Below are 18,777 nucleotides of genomic sequence, written 5' to 3' on the forward strand. Positions count from 1 at the left end.
TGAGTGTGATGCCGAAAGTCTTCATGTCACCCTTAGATCAGGAGGTTTTCAAAGAAAGGTTTTTACCAGCTCACAAATCACAAGAACAGGTCACTTGGTGATATCTCTCCATTTTTTTCTGTCATTTGGTGTTTGTTTTTTTCTCTTTCTGGTGGCCTGGTTTTCCTTTCTGCCTATTTTCTCCACCTCTGCAATCCTGTTTTCTTGTCCAGGCAGCCTCTCCCCTCTGCTCACTGCTAGGTTCACGTTACTCACAAAGAGATCCACCAGAATCTACTGGTCTACCAGGATGCCACCAGCAAGGAGACGTGGGAGCTGGCGGCACCAGCGAGGCTCTGGCTAACAGCCACAAACAAAAGCAGGTAGTTCCCCATGTGTCCTGGTTTGAGGTAAAACACAACCAATTTTCTGTTTTGTAATTTTACGTTTTGGCTGGGCCTCTTCTAACTGACTAAACTCTGAAATTAACAGTTCAGAAACTGTTCACTCTCAGAGTGATAAGACCTGATTATACCACTGAATGGTATGCAGACAGGCTCTTGCTTATACTTATTGCTATAACAACCAAGGTCAGCTAACTTCGCTATTTGCCCCGTTAGAGGGTTGGAGGCGGAAAAGTGTAGAGGGGTCCCACCTGCAGGGAGGAGCGAACAGAACAGGTGACCCAAAACTGACCAACAGGGTATTCCAGCCCATATGCATCATGCTCAATATAAAAGCTAAGGGATCAAAAGGTCAAGTCTCTTTCTTCAATGGCTGACATCCGATGAGGACCCTGTCTGTTTGCCTGCTTTCAGTCCCCATCCAAGCATTCATGACTCCAAATCTGGAACTCAGCTCCTGTCCGTCGCTGACTCCAGTCTGGGACCTTCCCTGTGCCTGCTGGTGATGTGATCGTCATCCTGGGAGCTGGATACGGTTTTGTATGTATTGTATACTTTTTTTTAATTGTTATTTATTATTTCCTTATTTATTATTATTTTCATTAAAGTAGTTTAGTTCTTTTTCCAAACTCGTAAATCTCTTTATCTCTTCCTCTCCTCTCTTTAGACACTGGGCAGGGAGGGCCATCTGTCGTTCTGATCGGCCAACCCGGCCAAAACCACAACATTGATAGCAGAGGATGGTGCAGCGAGCGAGATGTAATTCAGCCATGAACTCCCTGCCTGGAGAGGCTGTAGATGTTGAAGCTCATGTGGGCTCTAGAAGTCACTGGAGATTCATGGAAGGATCTTGACCCTATTTTATAGGACCACAGAAGAATTAGGGCCGGAAGGGACGCCAGAAAGTCTCTGGTCCAACCTCCTGCACTAAGCAGGGTCAACTCTGGGATCAGCACAGGTTGCTCAGGGCTTTATCCATCTGGGTGTTCAAATCCTCCAAAGAAGATGTCACAACTGCTTTGGGCAACTCACTCGGACGCTTAGCAGGCCTGGTGATGGAAAAAGTTCCTCCTTACACCCAGTTTGAACCGCTCTCCTTAAAACTTACACCCATTACCTCCCGTCCTCCCACCACACACCACTGCGAAGACATAACCTCCTTGGAGGTACTGGGGGCTGCTGTCAGGGCCCCCTAAAGCCCTTCCTCTGCCAGCTGAACCAGCCCTTTCCCTCAGCCTCCCCACAGGGAGCCGCTCAACGCCCCCGTCCCCTTCCACCGCCCCCCAGCTCCCGCTTTGTGCTCCCCAGGATCCCGCAGCTCTCCCAGCACCTCCCGGGGAGGGACTTTTAGCCTTTTGTGAGGAAAATCCACCTTGTTTTCCCCTCCTCGTGTCGACGCTTTGCTACCACCTAGCGCTGAAGGGGCGCAGGGCCCGAAGGCCGGCGGCGGGAGGGGTGGGTCCTGAGGGGAAGGTGGTGCTTTACGGCAGCGCAGCTGGAGGTGCGGCGCTTTCACGACGGCGAGGCGCGGTGTTACTTCACGGCAGGAGGCGCCGGCCTGGCCCGTGAGGGGAGAGGCCGAGGGGCTGCCGCCAGCATGAAGCAGAAGAGGAAAGGTATTGGGGTGTGGGGGGCTCGCACTGCGCGGGGGATGGCGGCAGGGTGGGCCCTGCCCCTCTCCCAGGCGCTGGGGGCAGCGCGGCAGGGCTTTGCCGCCTTCCCCGGCCTTGTGTGTATGTAAGGCGGGGGGCGAGGAGGCACACTTTACCCTGTGTTTGGGTATGGCGGGGGGGGTCTGTGGGGACGGGGCTTCTCCTCCTGCTTCCCCCGGCGCTGTGGGGGTGGGAGCTGTGGGGTGGCAGGGCTTTACCACCTCCCCTGTCACTGTGCCTGTGTGTGGAGTGGGAACGTGGGGCAAGACCTTGCTCTCCCCTCTCCGTGTTCTTTCGGAGGCGGGTGAAGGTCCAGCCCGGACCTTGCACCCCTCGGCCCCCCTCCCTGAGCCACCCGTTTCCCCTCCCTGCTGTTGAATGGGGCGCTGTCACTGGGAGGCAGAGTCTTTGCACCCATGTGGGTGCTCAGGAGTTTGCCTTGCTCCTGACTGTCAGACACAGAGGGTGCTGGGGACAGGGCAGTCCGGGTGTTGCTGGGCTTTTCCCTCACGGCAAAAGGTTAAAAAAAAAAAAACAGGGGAAAGGATATGGGGCAGCAAAGATGATACAGAGCAGCACGGGGCTAGCAGCAGCCTGGTCTGGCCCACAAAACTACTTTCAGAGAGAGACCGTATGGGAGCGTCGCTGCGGTGCTTATGGGTGTAAATGCTGCCGGATTTCAGCACAGCTGGCAGGAACAAAAACTTGTTTGGGAGCGGTTGTGCATCTGGCTGCGTCCCTGCTGGTGGGTTTTCTGTCAAGTTTGGCGCATGTATTTTACTGTCCCAACACTTGCTGGTGTAGACAGAGCTGCACGAGGTGAAATAAATGGCCGTTGTTGTTAGGAAGTGTCATGAATCTCTTAATAGCAATGCCCTTCTTCTCCCAAGGCTGATATGGAAGAAATGTAAGGAATGTGTATAGTCTATACAGTGCGGACCCTTGTTGCAGCATGAGGTGGGTCTGTGAGGTGCGATGGAGAAGCTTTAAGGCACTGATACGCTGCCCGATGCAGCGTACCCTCTCTGTAATGGAGGGGACTTCACAGAGCTGCCCTCTTCATTTGGCTTGCCCCACCATCCTCAGAACACGTTCTCTTCCTTGCCAAGTGTACAGGTAGCATCAGACTAGTCTCCTAATTGTCTTTAACTTCCAATGACTTTATATTTCTAGCTGTTGTGCAGATTCATCTGATACAAGAAGGTGGAGTTTGTCCTAGAAGTAAAAGAAAACCAGTGGTGTCATTTGGATGGGAAATGCTGCAAATCAAGAGTGATACACAGTGGCAAAATTCCCTCTGTAGGCTACAATTGTAGGAAATACTAAAAATGAACTGCAGAGCAGATGCACCTTGGTTGTCACAAGCTGTTAGAAAGCACTGGCTATACACGTGGTTTATTGTTCTCGTTTCAGGAGACCTCAGCCATGCAGAGCTGATGATGATGACGATAGCTGACATCATAAAGCAATTAATTGAGGCTCATGAACAGGGGAAAGATGTGAATCTGAACAAGTAAGTCACAAGTCACTCTAGGATGACGCTGAAGACCTGGTCCACCAGTGATGAACGTGTCCTGTACAATCTCTTACGTGCAGGCTTTATTTTAAAATGTTTTATTTTCGCAGGCTATTGTAATTTCTCTTACCGTTATCTGATTAAAAAATACCACCAGGATTTGTAAATTGTGTGGTGATTTGAAATCATGCCTTGGTACTTTGTTGGCAACACTCAGAGTACAAAATGGGTTGTCTTTGTGAAAAACTTGTAAGAAACTTGTCATTGCCTTTTTGTGTTTCTACCTGTGTTCATCTTTCAGTAGTCCCGAAGTCAGTTCCATCAGGGAAGAGAAAGATTAATTTAGGGATAAAGTTTAAATTAAATTTTCTTAGCAATGTCTTAGAAGTGAAGAAAGTGTGTGTATGAGGGGTTAATTGCATGGAAGGCTTATGAAAATAATTAAATCGCTGAAAACTGATAAGCCAGAGTCTGTGGGCAGCTTTCACTATGTTTTGATAAAACCATATTTAGAAGAAAAATATACGGAAACCGAAAGCATTGGCAGTTGTTGCATATCAGCTGTTTTTGGAATTTATTTCCTGTATCTTAATATTCAGTGCAGTTGTTGCAAGGAATTACTGTATGTTTATTTAACAATTTACCTGGAAAGGCAAACTGGGACAATCTACCTCAATCTCCATGTACCCCAACAGTGACACAATAGCACTGCTGTTTAATTTGGGTGTGCAAGTCAGAATGGAGTTGTTAATTTGAGATATTTCTGTTTTCAGGCTGAAAACCAAGACGTCGGCGAAGTATGGACTTTCAGCGCAGCCACGTTTGGTCGACGTCATCGCTGCTGTTCCACCACAGTACCGCAAGGTGCTGGTACCCAAGCTGAAGGCCAAGCCTATAAGAACTGCGAGCGGGGTAAGCACATACATTGTCCTTTCCATCCACCACCATCCTTCCCCGCTCTCATCGATAAATTGTGTTTAATTGTTTTCAAAGACCGGGATATTGACTGTCCAGAAGCTTTAATATAGATGCGCTGGCTGCACTGCCAGCTTCCAGGTTGCCTTTCCTGTGATGTTGTGCCCACAGGGCTATTGCTTTTGAAGCATTTGGGAGAAGAGAAAGAGGAGATCTGGAGATTTTGTTTCAGAGCAGCATGTCTTGCTTTTTAGTCGCTGTAGAGACAGTGCAGCTTAATCTGCGGGCCCTCGCAGTGAACAAAGGTAAAATGTTAGCATTGAACCTGTTTCTTGGAAAGGTAGTTCAGGCTGAAAGCAGGAATAGAGGTACAGCTAACATTCAGCTGTGTGTTTTAAAGCTTCCCTACCAAAATCTCAGGAAGGGTTCAATTTTTATAGCTAAAAAAAAAAAAAAAAGCCACAAAGAAAACCGAAAAAACAAAAAAAGTCAAACAAACCCACAAAAAACCCCACCCCTAAAAAACCCTTCATTTCTTTAATTTCTTCTTTCTGCCTGTAGACTATTTCATTAAACTCTTACTGCAGCCAGGGTTTCTGAAAACTGGAAAAGAGTTATTCCAAATTGGATCCCCCAAATTAGCAGACACTAGAAAATCTTAGTGTGTCTGTCTCTTCTCCCCTCTGGTCCTTTTTAAAAGAGAAGATAGCATCTTACACTGTGCTTGCATTTAGTGTGTGAAAAGCTGTCGGAGATCTCAGTCTGGGGAAAAAATGGCTTTGCTCAGTTGGGGGGGGGGAAGCTGTTTTTATTATCTTTGGCTTCTATCTTTTTGTTTCTCTTCATCTTTCCCTGATTTTCATCTTCCAGATGGTGTTTGGTATGCCTGGTGGCACACGCTTACCCTTGCACTGGTTCAGATGGATGTTAACTGGTCCTAGTAAATACCTGAATGTCCGTCTGCATCTTTTCAGCGGGGTGGTTAATCAGATTTGGTATAAGACACCTGGTTCTTCATAACATGCTGCCAATTTATTCTGGATTGTGAAGATTAACTAAACAACAGGATTCCTATTTCTTGATATATTTGTTATCTCCTTCAAGAGTTAAGGCACAGATACTCTAGGTGGCAGACTAAGCGGAAAACATCTTTAAATAGTCTCTCGCAGATGCACATGTATACATAGCCTTCCAAGATGCACTTTATTTTAGTAACTTGAGAAGCAATTGCTGTAATTTTTCTCCTCTGTATCTTTGCTTCTTACAGATTGCCGTCGTGGCTGTGATGTGTAAACCACACAGGTGTCCACATATTAACTTTACGGGCAACATATGTGTGTAAGTATGACAGCTTACATGACCTAAGAGGACTGTTTTCCAGTATTTCCGTATAAATCTAGTATTGCAGTAGCATCGTATTGGGGACAGGCTTGCTTTCCGCACAAGCGCAAAGTTACAGATTGCTGATACCTGCACGTTACATTTAAAAAAAACCAAACTACTTGTTTTCAGTTTTTCTTCAAGGAGGATGCCTTTTTTGTTTTTGTTTTTTTTTTTCTGTGGGCCAAAGCCTGCTTACCTTTAGTAGATATATGCTTTTGTGAATGTAGTAACCAGGAGAGTATATTAATGATAAACGTAAGCTATGTTATTACTGTATTAGGGTGTGCAGGTGTGTTGCGCATACGACTGGGTACCTAAGCAGATTGGAGAAGACTATTACAGAAAAGAAACAGGGTTCAATCTGAAAAGTTTGAAAACTGCTGAAGTGAGACCCACCTGGGGAGGTGCAGGTGGCATCTGCACAGGCTCGCTCGGTGTGACCGTCTGGCTCTGCCCGGCTCTGGAAGCAAATGGGAGCGCAGATGGAGGGGAAGGCCTCCAGCTGCCAAAAGCTTGTGGCATTAAGGGAATAGCTTCTGAGTTTTATTTGAATTGAGAAACCCAATCAGGCTTTACCTTGAAGTATATTAGCTCTGTTGGATTTAAGAGTCTGTGCACCTGAAATCTCATCTGTATTTTTTCCCAACCGTGTCAGTTCATGTATTTCAAGACATAGCTTCTCTTTCCTGCCATGTCACCCCTGAAACATCAGTGTGTTTCACTACCAGCTGCCTAGCAGAGAGCGTTCTTGTTTTCGCATGAGCAGCTATTCTCTTTGAGATGTTCCAGGTAATTACGTATATGAAATGTCTTCAATTGGATCGCACAACTTTTACCAGCAAATTAGTTTGGCCGCGGTAATTTGGTAATTAATTTTCTAATGGTGACAGATGACTTGGGTTGAGTTTGCAGCGCAGGCAGTGAAGAAACTAATCAATTATACTGTGAACCGAATGTGTCTGATTTGATAGAGATGGCATTCTCTTTGTGTGTTTGAGATCTGCACCGTGAGTAACGATACGCTGGCTGCTCTGTTACCTCGTCTGTTGGAGGTGCTCGGCACCTGCAGCTGACGCCGAAGGGGTTGTCAACCCTCCTGTCTCAGGTCATCTTTGAGCACAGAATGGCTGTAGGTTGGTCATTAATCCCACAGGCCTCAAAAGAAAGCTAAGGACCCTTCAGAATAAATTTATATTCCTTTTAATTGCTACCTGCCGTGTACCACGTCTCTCCTGGCTAGCAGGCACACTGTGAAGCTGCAAGTCTGTCTTGCTGGGTCACGGAATAAGAGCCTCTAGATGTAGAAACTGTCATTTAATACTAAACTGCCACACAGTTATCTGGAGCGGATGGACTGTATTTTTTTGAAATTGTCTTAGAATGCTGTATTCATTAAATAACGTGTTCCTAAATTCAGAAAACAAATGTAAATGAGCGTTCTTACCATGAAGATATTGAAATTCTATAAATTTCTGGAAAAGAAATGTAGATTGTGTAACAGGATGATATCTCTACTTTATGTCTTTCCATGCCAGGCAAAAATCACACTTTACATCAAACAAGGCGATGTTTTTGAATATTTGAAATATTTAAATTTTTTATGGTTGTAAAGTTACTTTTTAAAATGTGATAATCTGTCTGTAATGACTGCTCCAAAACTATATGGCAGCTCCCTAAGATAACGCCGTGTTCCAGAAATACCTTCACAGTACGTTCTGCTTCTAGTAAGTCTTATCACGTTGTTTCACGTGGATGTAGTCATTTGGCAGGCCTGAACTGCTTTTTGACATCCCATTCTCATTAAAATTAGATGAAACAACTGTTCTGCACTGTATTGTGTTTGTAAACATACGTAGGCTCAGTTCCTGTCAGTGTTACTGGATATCACAGAATCACTCTCTCCAGCACGTGTGTTTGGGTCTGTACCTGTTTTTACATCGAGTGATGCAGGAGCACGGGTATTTATTCGCTCATCCCATGCTCTGAGCTAACCAGTCGTGAGCTGGCTTTAGTCTGGGGGCTGTATCGCGGCAAGAAGGTACCGTAGTGTTTGAGCTAATAAGGCCTTCCTTTTGTGGGTTCGTTTTTGCCTATAGGAGAGCTCCCAAGAGCAGTTAGCGTGTTGCCGTGGTTGGGCTGTCTCGAATTTGTGTTCCCCTGCGTTTCTGATGAGAGATGGGGTAGTTAGAGCAGTGTCTGCTCAGCCTGCACCCTCCTGTGTACCTGTACCTCAGGCAGACGGATTAAGTTGTTTCAATTGTATGAGTTTGATGCCTGTTTTCTGTCTTTTTTTGTTTGCAGATACTGCCCAGGTGGCCCCGATTCTGATTTTGAATATTCAACACAGTCTTACACTGGATATGAGGTATTATTTCGGTCTGCCATAATGCATTGCCTGCACTCTCTATAAACTTGGCTTAGGCTGCCAAGTATTTCTACAAATTCGCCTGTGTTGCAAGAATAAAAAACAAAACCAGACTTCATAAACTTCCAAGATCTAAAGCAGCTCAACTACAGGACTAGAAATTCTTCTCAATTATTGTAGCAGTTGTTTCTTTCTCCTCACCTTGCTGCTGTTGTGTTGTTATACGCGTAATACGCTGTAGAGCAGGAGCGAGCATCGTGGCTGTACCCCATGACTTGCTGGTGGGGGAACAGCCGTTAATCGGAATCTCCGGCTGTGGAAAGCGATGAGGGAATAAGAGCAGTTGAAGGTGACATTGCTGTCTCCCATGGGACACTGCTGCGTGCACTTTATTGAAATGAATGCTAGCTGTGATTCCTACAGCAGCAGTTATCAATCTGCGTCAAAGTGTTCCTAACTGAACAGTCTCGCAGAAACATACAGTTTTACTTGAGGCTCAATGTGGGTTTAAGGGAAAGGAACAGAGAAAGCAGAGCCAGACTCCTCAGAGCTGCCCCGTGGAAGGATGAGAGGCAACAAAGATGAGCTGGAATGTGGAAAATCGTGCCTCAGTGTAAGAAAAGAATATTTTAACATGTCAGTTGTCAAACACTTGAGTAGGGATCTAGAGAGGTTTTGGAATCTCTGTCGTTAAACGTAGTCAGACACTGACTGGACACAGCCCTGAGCGTCCTGCCCTAACTGGACCTGTTTTCAGTCCTGTCCAGCCCGCAGGACCCAGTCAATTAACAAAGGTCAAGCTTTGGAAAAAAGCCCATTTTTCAGCTGTTAGTGCCTCTGAAATTACATCTATGCCCCGATATGTCTGTATCTGCGGTGATATCTTGCTAAATATATATATACAAGCAAAATGGCAGTATCCTCTTGTCTGCTGAAAGTTTGATAGCAAAGGATCTTGGTGTGACTAAATTATTGTGACTGGTTTTCACAGAACAACTCATGGCTATTGTAGGTAGCTATATAGATATAAAGTAGTCAAATACAAATGGGATTAGTTTGGTAAACGGTGATGCAGCCTCCTTTTAGTATGGATTTTGTCTGTTATTTGTTTTTCAGTGGCTTGAAACTTGTCCCATTAGTGCAAAGTAGGAAAATCCTCTATATGTTTATATTAGTTTATAATTCATGTTGGTTTGGATATGTTGTGTTCATTTGTTTCGTACTAACAGCATGTGGCGGTTACGCGTGATTTAAAGAGTCCTCATCCTTTAGAGCTTTTAATGTAACAGATATGAAACACCAGATGAATCCAGGATACACAAGATAACTTGAAAACCTTACCATAGAGTATTGTTAATAGGCTTACATCAGCTAGTAATATAAAAAGTAAGTTATTAGGGATTTCAGTTGAAAGAATACGTTTAGATGAAAGAATATTTGACGTTTAAAATGAGTTCTAGAGGACACTGCTTGGATAACTGTTGTCCAAGTGAATTAAAACTGAAATGAACAGGACAGAAAAACTTGTATTTTGAAAAACATTTTGTTTGTGGGGTTTTTTTTACAGTGTTTTTTGAGACTCATGACAGAGATTCCTTATCCATCCTCCCATAATGCACTAAAACTTTCAAAAACTGTGTCATTTTCTTTATATCTTATTACCATCTACGGATAAAAAAGGAGCCAAATCCAAATTTACAATTGGATGGATTCTCTGGTTGTAAGTTTGAAGACTGTAGGGTCCATTAGCATTTAAAGAATTTGAAGCATTTCAGTGCTGAAAGTTGTCTTTTGTTCTTTTTCACTGTGATTTTTTAAAAAAAAAAAAGTTTACAAAATGGATCTCTCCGTGTTTTTTAGCCAACGTCCATGAGGGCCATTCGGGCTAGATATGACCCCTATCTCCAGACAAGACATAGAGTGGAACAGGTAAATTTTTACAGTGAAAGGGGAATGCATTGTGGTTGTGATGAAAATAATGATAATGCTTTTAATTCCCTGAACTGGTGACCTGAAAGGGCTGAAAGCGTTAAGTCCAGCGGGAGACCAGTCTCTAATGATACAACCTGAGAGACCTGGACAAGGCTGGAGAAATAGGATGGCAGGAACCTCTTGAAGTTCAACAAAGGGGAATGCCAAGTCCTGCTGCTGGGGAGGAACCACCCCAGGCACCGGTACGTGCTGGGGGGTTGATCAGCTGGACAGCAGCTTGACAGAAAAAGATCTGGGCATCTTGGTGGACACCAAGTTGACCATGAGCAGCATTGTGGCCTTGAGGCAAAGAAGGCCAGCAGCCTCCTGGGCTGCATTTGGGGGAATGTTGCCAGCAGGTCAAGGAAGGGGATCCTTCCCTTGTGGCTGTCCCATCCCTGGAGGGGTTCAAGGCCAGGCTGGCCGGGGCTTGGAGCAACCTGGGCTGGTGGGAGGTGTCCCTGCCCAGGGCAGGGGGTTGGAACTAGATGATCTTTAAGGTCCCTTCCAACCCAAACCATTCTGTGATTCTATTCCTCTGGCCTCAGCAGTGGTGAGGCCCCGTCTGGAGAGCTGTTCTGTGCTCCAGAAGAAGACAGACATGAACATCCTGGAGCAAGTCTATCAAAGGGCCACTAAGATGATGAAGGGACTGGAGCATCTCTGGAGATGCAGAGAGACCCAAGACTGCTTAGGCTGGGAAAGAGAAGTCTGGGGGAATGTTACCAGTGTGTATAAATACCTGCTGCGAGATGCTAGGAAGACGGAGACACTAACAAGGTGGAGCCAGGCTCTTCTCAGCAGTACCCAGTGACAGAACTGGCACAAACTGAAACATCAGAAATTCCATTTGAACATCAGGAAACAGTTTTTAATTGTGAGAGCGATCGAGCGCTGGACCGGGCTACCCAGAGAGGTTTGTGCCATCTCCATCCTGTGAGATGCTCAAAGCCTGTCTGGACACAGCACCGAACAAACTACTGCAGCCGATGCGGCTTTGAGAAGAGAGGTTGGACTAGGTGATCTCCAGAGGTCCCTTCTAGCCTCAGCGTTTCATGATTCTATTATTCTACGTTAGCCTGACTTGATCCCTGTAGAAGAATTATTTTTAGACCTTTTAATTGTCTAACAGTCATATCTGTTAGATAAATGACAAGTTTTGAACCTCTCATGTCATCTGTTCTGAACAATAACCTGATTACTGATAGGAGACCCCATTATAACAAAATTGTACTGAACTTTTGTGGCAGCCGCTAGTTCTTGATAATTACTTCCATGGAGAATTTAGTACCGAAATAGTGTCTTTTCTACCAAAATGATTTTTTTGAGGTCTCCGCTGGAGAATTAGACCTGAAGAGTTTCTCAGTCCTGTTCTGCTCTGACTGGTTTCCTGTTCATATCCAAATCCATTGGAAAATTCTCCATGGATTCAGTGTAGTCCTTTTCTCCCCCAAGTTTTTAAGGAAAGTTAGTTAGATTGAAGCAAATGTGAGGAAACTTTTCCTACTGGCCGTATCTAAGCTAGCTTCAAACTGGAACCCGTGTAACTCCCGTCAGCAAGATGCTAGCCTCAAATAATTCTGCTTTGTCGAGAAAACCTGTTACGCTGGGCTCAATATCTGTCCTGTGTTCTTGTAGTAGAAAAATAATTTTTAGATTTTTTTTGCGGGGGGGGATTATAAGAAATGCGTATGAAAGTATTAATGGTTTGTCATTCATAAAAGGGAAGACAACTAAAGAAGGAAATGCAGTGTAAGAATGTCAGGGGCTTTGGAGAAGTCTTTTAGATAAGTCCCTGATTGGTAATTTTCCCCTGGTACTTTTAATTTTACAGCTGAAGCAGTTGGGGCACAGCGTGGATAAAGTAGAGTTCATTGTGATGGGTGGAACGTTCATGGCCCTGCCTGAAGAGTACAGAGATTATTTCATCAGAAACCTTCACGATGCCTTATCAGGTCACACTTCCAACAACGTAGCAGAGGCCGTCAGGTAAGTGTCTTGGTTTTCTTTAATTTAATTATTTAGAAGTGTTCTTTAACTGATGTAAAACCAGAAAATACTGAATTTAAAAATTCAGACTTTTTTTTTCTTCTTTGAAAAGCAATGTTTATCCAAATATGTGTTTAGGCACAGAATATTTGTAGCTCAACTTGCAGCATAGCACCAGCAGAAGATAGAGCGGTGGTTTATCTATTTTCTCGTGTAGGAAATGCTAAGCTGCTTCTAATTTCTTGGCGTTCCATCTGGACTTCTACCTTTTATGCCTCATCACCTTGATTTGGAGTTGTGACGAATCCCATTGCCATGGGATTTATTTCCTTTGGCCGGGAAGGGGAGCTGATCCTGGCTTGGAGGGAGGCCAGACGTCAGCTCCTGTAGGGGATGACTCACCCCCGAGAGCGTCAGGGCTCAGGAGCTCCCGGCCCCTTCCAGCATCAAACACAGTTACCCTTGCAGTATTTCGGTGTGACAGGGAGATGCTCCTCGTCTCATTTTGCAGTTGATGAACTGAAAATCAGAGGCTGATTTATTTGTGTGTGCTTTGGAACGTTAAATACATAACGTTTCAGTGCGTTTTGCAGTATAAAAGTGAGAAGAAAAATTTGAAGAGAGATTTGACGTTTTGGAGCTGTTAAAACTAGGTGAGCATCCCTACGGACAGTTTTATTGTCATACCTTGTCATCATTCAGTGCAGATGATTTTCCTTGGTACCATTATCATCTACTAAAGAAAGTGGTTTTAAAACTGAGTAGGACTAGCCCTTGCCTCGCTTCTTCGTATTTCAAAGCTGTAATTTCGTTTTGTTTTCCTCTGGAGGGCAGCAAACAGCTGGTTTTCTTTGGGTTTTGTTTTTTTTTTTTTTTTTTCTTGTCATTCAAAGACCAGACAAAAAGTGCTATGCTGCTCTTTCCAAGTGGATTTTATCAAGGTAAAATCGCGAACAAGTTAGGAAAAAAAAAAAGTTGCTTTTCTTTTGCTCCAGTGCCCTGGTTGTGAGCGCAGAAGGACACAGCCCATTATGGAAGAAGGGTGGTGTTTGCAGGTTCATTGTTCAAATTAGTGCTGTGCTTGTGTGTACATCAGGTGGTTCAGGATGTTGTTATTCCATACTTTTTCTGCTGTAGGTGTCTAGCTAATTTTATTGGACCTAAAATTGCTCTTCAAGTAGCCTGTCCTTTGCTCTACAGATTGGGGAAACTTATTTATGACGCAGACCGTGTGGCCAAGTAATTTTAAGGGCATGCAAAATTGAAGTGACTCTGAAGTCGGTGTGCTGCCCTGCAAGCACGCACATCGAGCAATGTGACAAAACCTGCCCTAACAATTTGTGGGTTTTTTTTCCGGCACATAAATAAAGGTTTATATTTTTAACATGAAATTCATGTGAAATGCTTAGTAAATGGAGGTATGTGGGAGTTATTCAAGTTGCACTTCCTAAATATTCTAGAGGTGAGAAAATTGGGATCAAGATGAATCAGACCTTTTGCTTTTTGTGCTGCTTGTGTTTAGCTGTTGAACTGTCACTGCGGTGCTGTTTTGAGATGGTCAATGACACTTGGAATAGATGTTCAAGGTTGAATTTATTTCTCTTTGTACATGCGGATTCAGCCCTTTCCCCTCACTACTTCCATCAACAGAGGCCGTGCTACGTGGGGAATACTGACGATATTTTACTTGGTTTATATCACGGGTACCGCGTTAGGCGGTAACCTGAGATCTGGATTTTCTCCTTTTTTTTTTTTTTCCTTATTTTGAATGTGATTATGGTAGCCTTGAAATTTTTCCTCTTTGTGCAAATCGTTAGTTAATTTTAGATTTTGTACAGTGATTCCCTAATGGGGAAAAAGACTTCAGCCAGGATATTTCTTAAAAAGTCTTTCTGAGCATGACCTTTGATTAAACCCGTGCAGCATCTACCTATGTAGACTTCGGTCCACCTAACTGCAAACACGTTTTTTTTTTTCCCCTTTTTGTCCAATCATTTCTTAACTTTGTTATAAACTTGAGCTCTGCTTCTATGTCCAATGCTATCTTTCCGGTGACAGTGGGAATGCTGACCTGTACGGTCTGAATTGGGCAGCACCGAAAGGCTCATCAGTATGGCATCCTCCGCTTGACGTAGGTTTGAATTTCTTCATATAATACTTTGTCATGATCAGCCCACTGCAGCTTCTGGTCCCAGTTAATCTGATAAAAAGGATGTGACTCTGTGCAGTTGCAACCAGTACGGTATGAGCGTAGCCTGCCATGGAGGTGTATCCTGTTCCTTACCAGGAAGAACCGGCACTGCAAGGCTGACTAAAGAAATAAGTCCTCAAACTGTGTTGGCCCTTGGGCTCCAGCTGGTATTCTGAGTTGGCTTCTGGCTTTCTTGCAGATAACAGAGTCTTACGGTAAGTCTGCCTCATGGTAAATCACAAAGCTGCAAACCCAGTGGTGCCTATATGAGAGAAGTGATGTGGGACTGGGAACGTCTGTCCTGGGGGTGCTGGGGCACTGTTCTATCCAGCTGCTGCCAAATAGCGTCATAGAATAACAGAATGTCTTGGGTGGGAAGGGACCTTAAAGGTCATCTAGTTCCAAACCCCCTGCCCTGGGCAGGGACACCTCCCACCAGCCCAGGTTGCTCCAAGCCCCGGCCAACCTGGCCTTGAACCCCTCCAGGGATGGGGCAGCCACAGCTTCTCTGGGCAACCTGGGCCAGGGGCTCACCCCCCTCACACCAAAGAATTTCTTCACAATGTTCTCATCTAAATCCACGCTCTTTCAGTTTAAAACCCTTCCCCCTCATCCCATGGCTCCCCTCCCTGCTCCAGAGTCCCTCCCCAGCTTTCCTGGAGCCCCTTGAGGGACTGGCAGGGGCTGGAAGGTCTCCGCGGAGCCTTCTCTTCTCCAGGCTGAACCCCCCCAGCTCTCTCAGCCTGTCCTCCCAGCAGAGGGGCTCCAGCCCTCCCAGCATCTCCGGGGCCTCCTCTGGCCCCGCTCCAACAGCTCCGTGTCTCTCCTGTGCCGAGGCCCCAGCGCTGGAGGCAGCACTGCAGGGGGGTCTCCCCCGAGCGCAGCAGAGGGGCAGAATCCCCCCCTCGCCCTGCTGCCCACGCTGCTGGGGATGCAGCCCAGGCTGCGGGGGGTTTCTGGGCTGCCAGCGCACGGTGCCGGCTCCTGTGGAGCTTCTCACCCACCAACACCCCCAAGTCCTTCTCCTCAGGGAAATAAGTAAGGCTGAAACTGTGGCTTTACAGTCAGTGGAGAGAACAGGATCTTCATGGGATGGCTCAGAACATCTAAGCTCGGTTGCTGCTTTACGCTGTTTCCAGGTAAACTGGGCATCTCACTGGGGAGGTGTAAAGAACTCCCTTTATACCTGTATTTATAAAGCGGTAGCAGATGCTTTCCGCATGAGTGGAAGTCAAGTGAGTGTAGAAGTGACTGTATTTATATACATGAACTCACCAACCAAAAGTGTGAGTTTTAAAAAGATAAACAGAAACTGCTAGGCTTTCATAGCGACTCTGGTGCGAGTGGAGGAAAGAACCAGCTTCCCTGAGAAAGTGTTGCTGGTGTTTAATATTTCTGTAGCACCTCCCTATTGAGGTAATAAACACTTTTTAGACTATTCAGACAGAAGTCTTTGCTTGAGGTGCTTTGCTATGCTTGAGAAATAAGTTGGCCAAGGAACGAGTAAAGAACTGCAGAGCCGGAGAGGATCTGTTTTGTAGAGGGTGTGCAACGAGACTGAGAAGCTTTCATTTTTTAGCTGCTGAGAACACCACGAAGGAGATTTCGATGCGCTTCTGGATGCCTATCAGGCAAGGCTGTGGACTTGATGATAGGCATCCCTTCTTTAGGAGGGGATTTGTAATTACTGCTAAAGAATCACTGTAAAGAATCACTGTAAGACAAGATGTTTCTTTTTGTACAGTAGAGAAATACATCTTTCTCTGGGGGTTGTTCCCATCAAGCCAAAGCGTTGACTTGATTGCGGCTGCCTTTGCTCTTTCCTGAGGACAGTGAACCAAGAAGGTGTGAAATACACATGCAAATGAGAATTGCTGCTCCCCTGCCTTCTGCTCCTCTCACCTGACCCGTGAGTCATGGAAGGTGCTGGGCATATTTAACTGCCACTGTGACTCACCACTTAACTCCAAGGGCTGAGCACCTCTTCTCTGAGCCAGGATCTGACTTTTAATTAGTGAATGAGGCCGAAGGAGAACTCGCCTGTCTTGCGAAAGGCAGGTGTCAGAAAGTTTCCCCCAGGCTCTGCACCCGTGCAGCTCCTTGGACTGCACCATCAAGCCTGGCTTCTCTTAGTGTCTTTAAAAATGCACAGAAATTATTTTTTAAAAAATTATTCTAACAGTATCATGCATTGTCTGATGTTCAGTCTGGTCGTAAATCACGTTGTTAATGGCAAAGTGAGAAGGGGATAAAATTGCTGGAACCTCATGTTCTGCAATTCAAGTGTCTTGTGTACCTGATATTTATAAGCCAATATTCAGGTGCACAGCAGGCGTAATAACTATTTCCATAATAGGTCTGTAATCCAAGACTGGTTCAGCTTCGCATCCACTCATCAGTCAGTAGCCTCTTAAAAGGGTCATTTTCCACTTGCATCGTGCGTTGAAGCCCAGAACCTGCCAAAGTGAGTACTGTTGGCTGCGTTTGATTCCTCCTGGAGAAATTGCAGCTCCTAATACCCGACGATGACACCCCGAGACTGCCTTTTTCTTCGGCTTCTCATCGATCGCTTTTGCCAAGTGTCCTTTTGTGTTTCCACCCTTAGCTGTGTCTTCTGCTGGGCCGGTGAGCAGGCAGCAATGCTTCCCGCTGCCACAAGTGTTTTCATTACGCAGGAGGAAATTTCTTTCAGGTATCCCAAAAAGCCGTATTGATCTTTTGGCAAGCGGTCAGCAGACAGATCCAGCCACTCTAGAGCCTTCGTGAAAGAGAAGACACAGGTTTTGAGTAACCGCTGCTTAGGGCTGGATTGTTGTGTGTCCAGTTTAAGACCTCTCAGCCCATCCAAGGAAGAAAAAAAACAACGCCAAGCACTGGCAGTTCCAGCAGCAGTTGGTTTGATATGTGGAGCTCCTGACGCATTTTAAAACCCAGCTGGAAATCACTGTTCTCGAACATGCCAGATCAGAGGGACCCGTGCAAAATGTGTTTTGGGTGGTTATCAGATGATGTGTTTTCTGGAAAGACCGTTACATTCCATTCTCAAATATCCACGTTGGGTCTCATGCGTCAGTAATTCTTCCAACAGAAGCTGCAGAAATACAGTGATTGCGAAGCTTGACAACTAAGCAACTCATAATTTTGCTTTTCAATGGCGAGGAAGAAACCTACTTTCAAAAGGTTTATTTTCCAAGTAAGTCTCTTCTAAATTTCCCAAATAGGACTTTAGGAGTTTTGTTAGAAGGCGGAAGTTCCTGCAGGTAAGTCTGGTCTTGCTGCTGCTGTAATTTTACCAAGATTTAGCCCGGCAGCTTGCCTTTCAGGGCACAGACCCGCAGTGAAGTTCTGTGGGGCGCAAGCGGGCGTGTTATGCCGGGCTGTTGCAACGGGCCTGATGGATGTATTTCTCTGGCCCCACTCGTGAGAAATTCTATGGTACGGTGAATCTCAAGCAAAGAGATTTAAACAAACATGCTTTACCTCGCGGTGAGTATAGGCAAAGAAGATGCTCTCCTAACAATTCAGATGGCTCGATTGACATACGCTTGCTTGTTACACTAATGTATCTTAATTGTGCTTTCGGAGTACTAATTGTGACTCCAGCAGAAATAACCCAGGGCTTTGACTCCCCAGCTCCAGTGATTCATGCTGGGGCGATTTAAGAGGATACTGTTCTGCTTTTATCTACCTTGACCCTCCGCTTGAGGTTACCACTTCCAAACTAGGCAGCTAATCGCAGTCGTCCACCCTTCAGCTGCCAGAGTTCACCCTGTGGCAAATTAATGTCATCTGGAACGGATCGCCATTTAAGAAGATCCGCTACTTCTTTGGCTGCGGGGAGCCCAACCCATTAAAGTGCCCCGCTACAAATTGCCCGAATTTGATAGTCAGATCTCACCTCTTGTCTCGCCGTAACGAGTAGGTACTGTGACAGGTAGGCTCTTGCAGCTCTAGCAGCTCCGGCACAAACTGCTGTAATTGCCGGCTTAAGCTCCTGTTCTAGGGGTAATTTGGGCAGCCGAGGTGTGTGGGTACTTATCCCGTTCTGCATCCCCTCCTGTGCCAGCAGCGGCTTCTGGCAGAGAAGGAAGCGAATAGCAGGAGGCAGCAACATTGCAAATTGCTGTGGCCGTATCCATCAGAGCTTGTCTGTCAAATCCCTCCGGACATCTGGCTGGGCAGTGATTTTTCTGCGCCTCGGTGCCAGGCAGGAGATAACTGGCTGTTGTTTTAGTGCCAGATCGTTTACAACAGAGATTCTGCCTAAATTTCCTTTTGTTCCCAGAGATTTGGAGACCAGTTCCTGATGTTCTGGAGAAGCAGGCAGATTTTCTGTGTTTTCCAGCTTTGGATGCGGCTCTTCCATGGGGCAGGAGCCATGTTTGCCATTAAAACCTGTTTATTGCTTGAGT

The 18,777-nt window shown here is 45.6% G+C and overlaps 1 protein-coding gene across 4 annotated transcripts in view; it reads left to right on the top strand.

Annotated features, from left to right (window-relative positions):
* The first annotated feature begins 597 nt into the window (after positions 1-597).
* The window catches only part of ELP3 (elongator acetyltransferase complex subunit 3), a 101,340-nt gene continuing 83,160 nt past the window's right edge, over positions 598-18,777 (top strand). For 2 of the 4 annotated variants that reach the window (XM_074582251.1, XM_074582252.1), the window contains exons 1-7: positions 1,871-1,999; positions 3,449-3,548; positions 4,325-4,463; positions 5,734-5,804; positions 8,151-8,214; positions 10,075-10,143; positions 12,020-12,174. In XM_074582251.1, coding sequence (XP_074438352.1) covers positions 1,981-1,999; positions 3,449-3,548; positions 4,325-4,463; positions 5,734-5,804; positions 8,151-8,214; positions 10,075-10,143; positions 12,020-12,174 — 617 coding nt within the window. In that variant the 5' untranslated portion in view covers positions 1,871-1,980. Of the gene's footprint in view, positions 924-1,853; positions 2,000-3,448; positions 3,549-4,324; positions 4,464-5,733; positions 5,805-8,150; positions 8,215-10,074; positions 10,144-12,019; positions 12,175-18,777 lie in introns of those variants that run through there. The other 2 variants (XM_074582253.1, XM_074582254.1) reach the window with 2 other exon arrangements.

The sequence above is a fragment of the Larus michahellis genome, chromosome 3 (genome assembly GCF_964199755.1).
Source record: "Larus michahellis chromosome 3, bLarMic1.1, whole genome shotgun sequence".
NCBI classification, from domain to species: Eukaryota; Metazoa; Chordata; class Aves; order Charadriiformes; family Laridae; genus Larus; species Larus michahellis.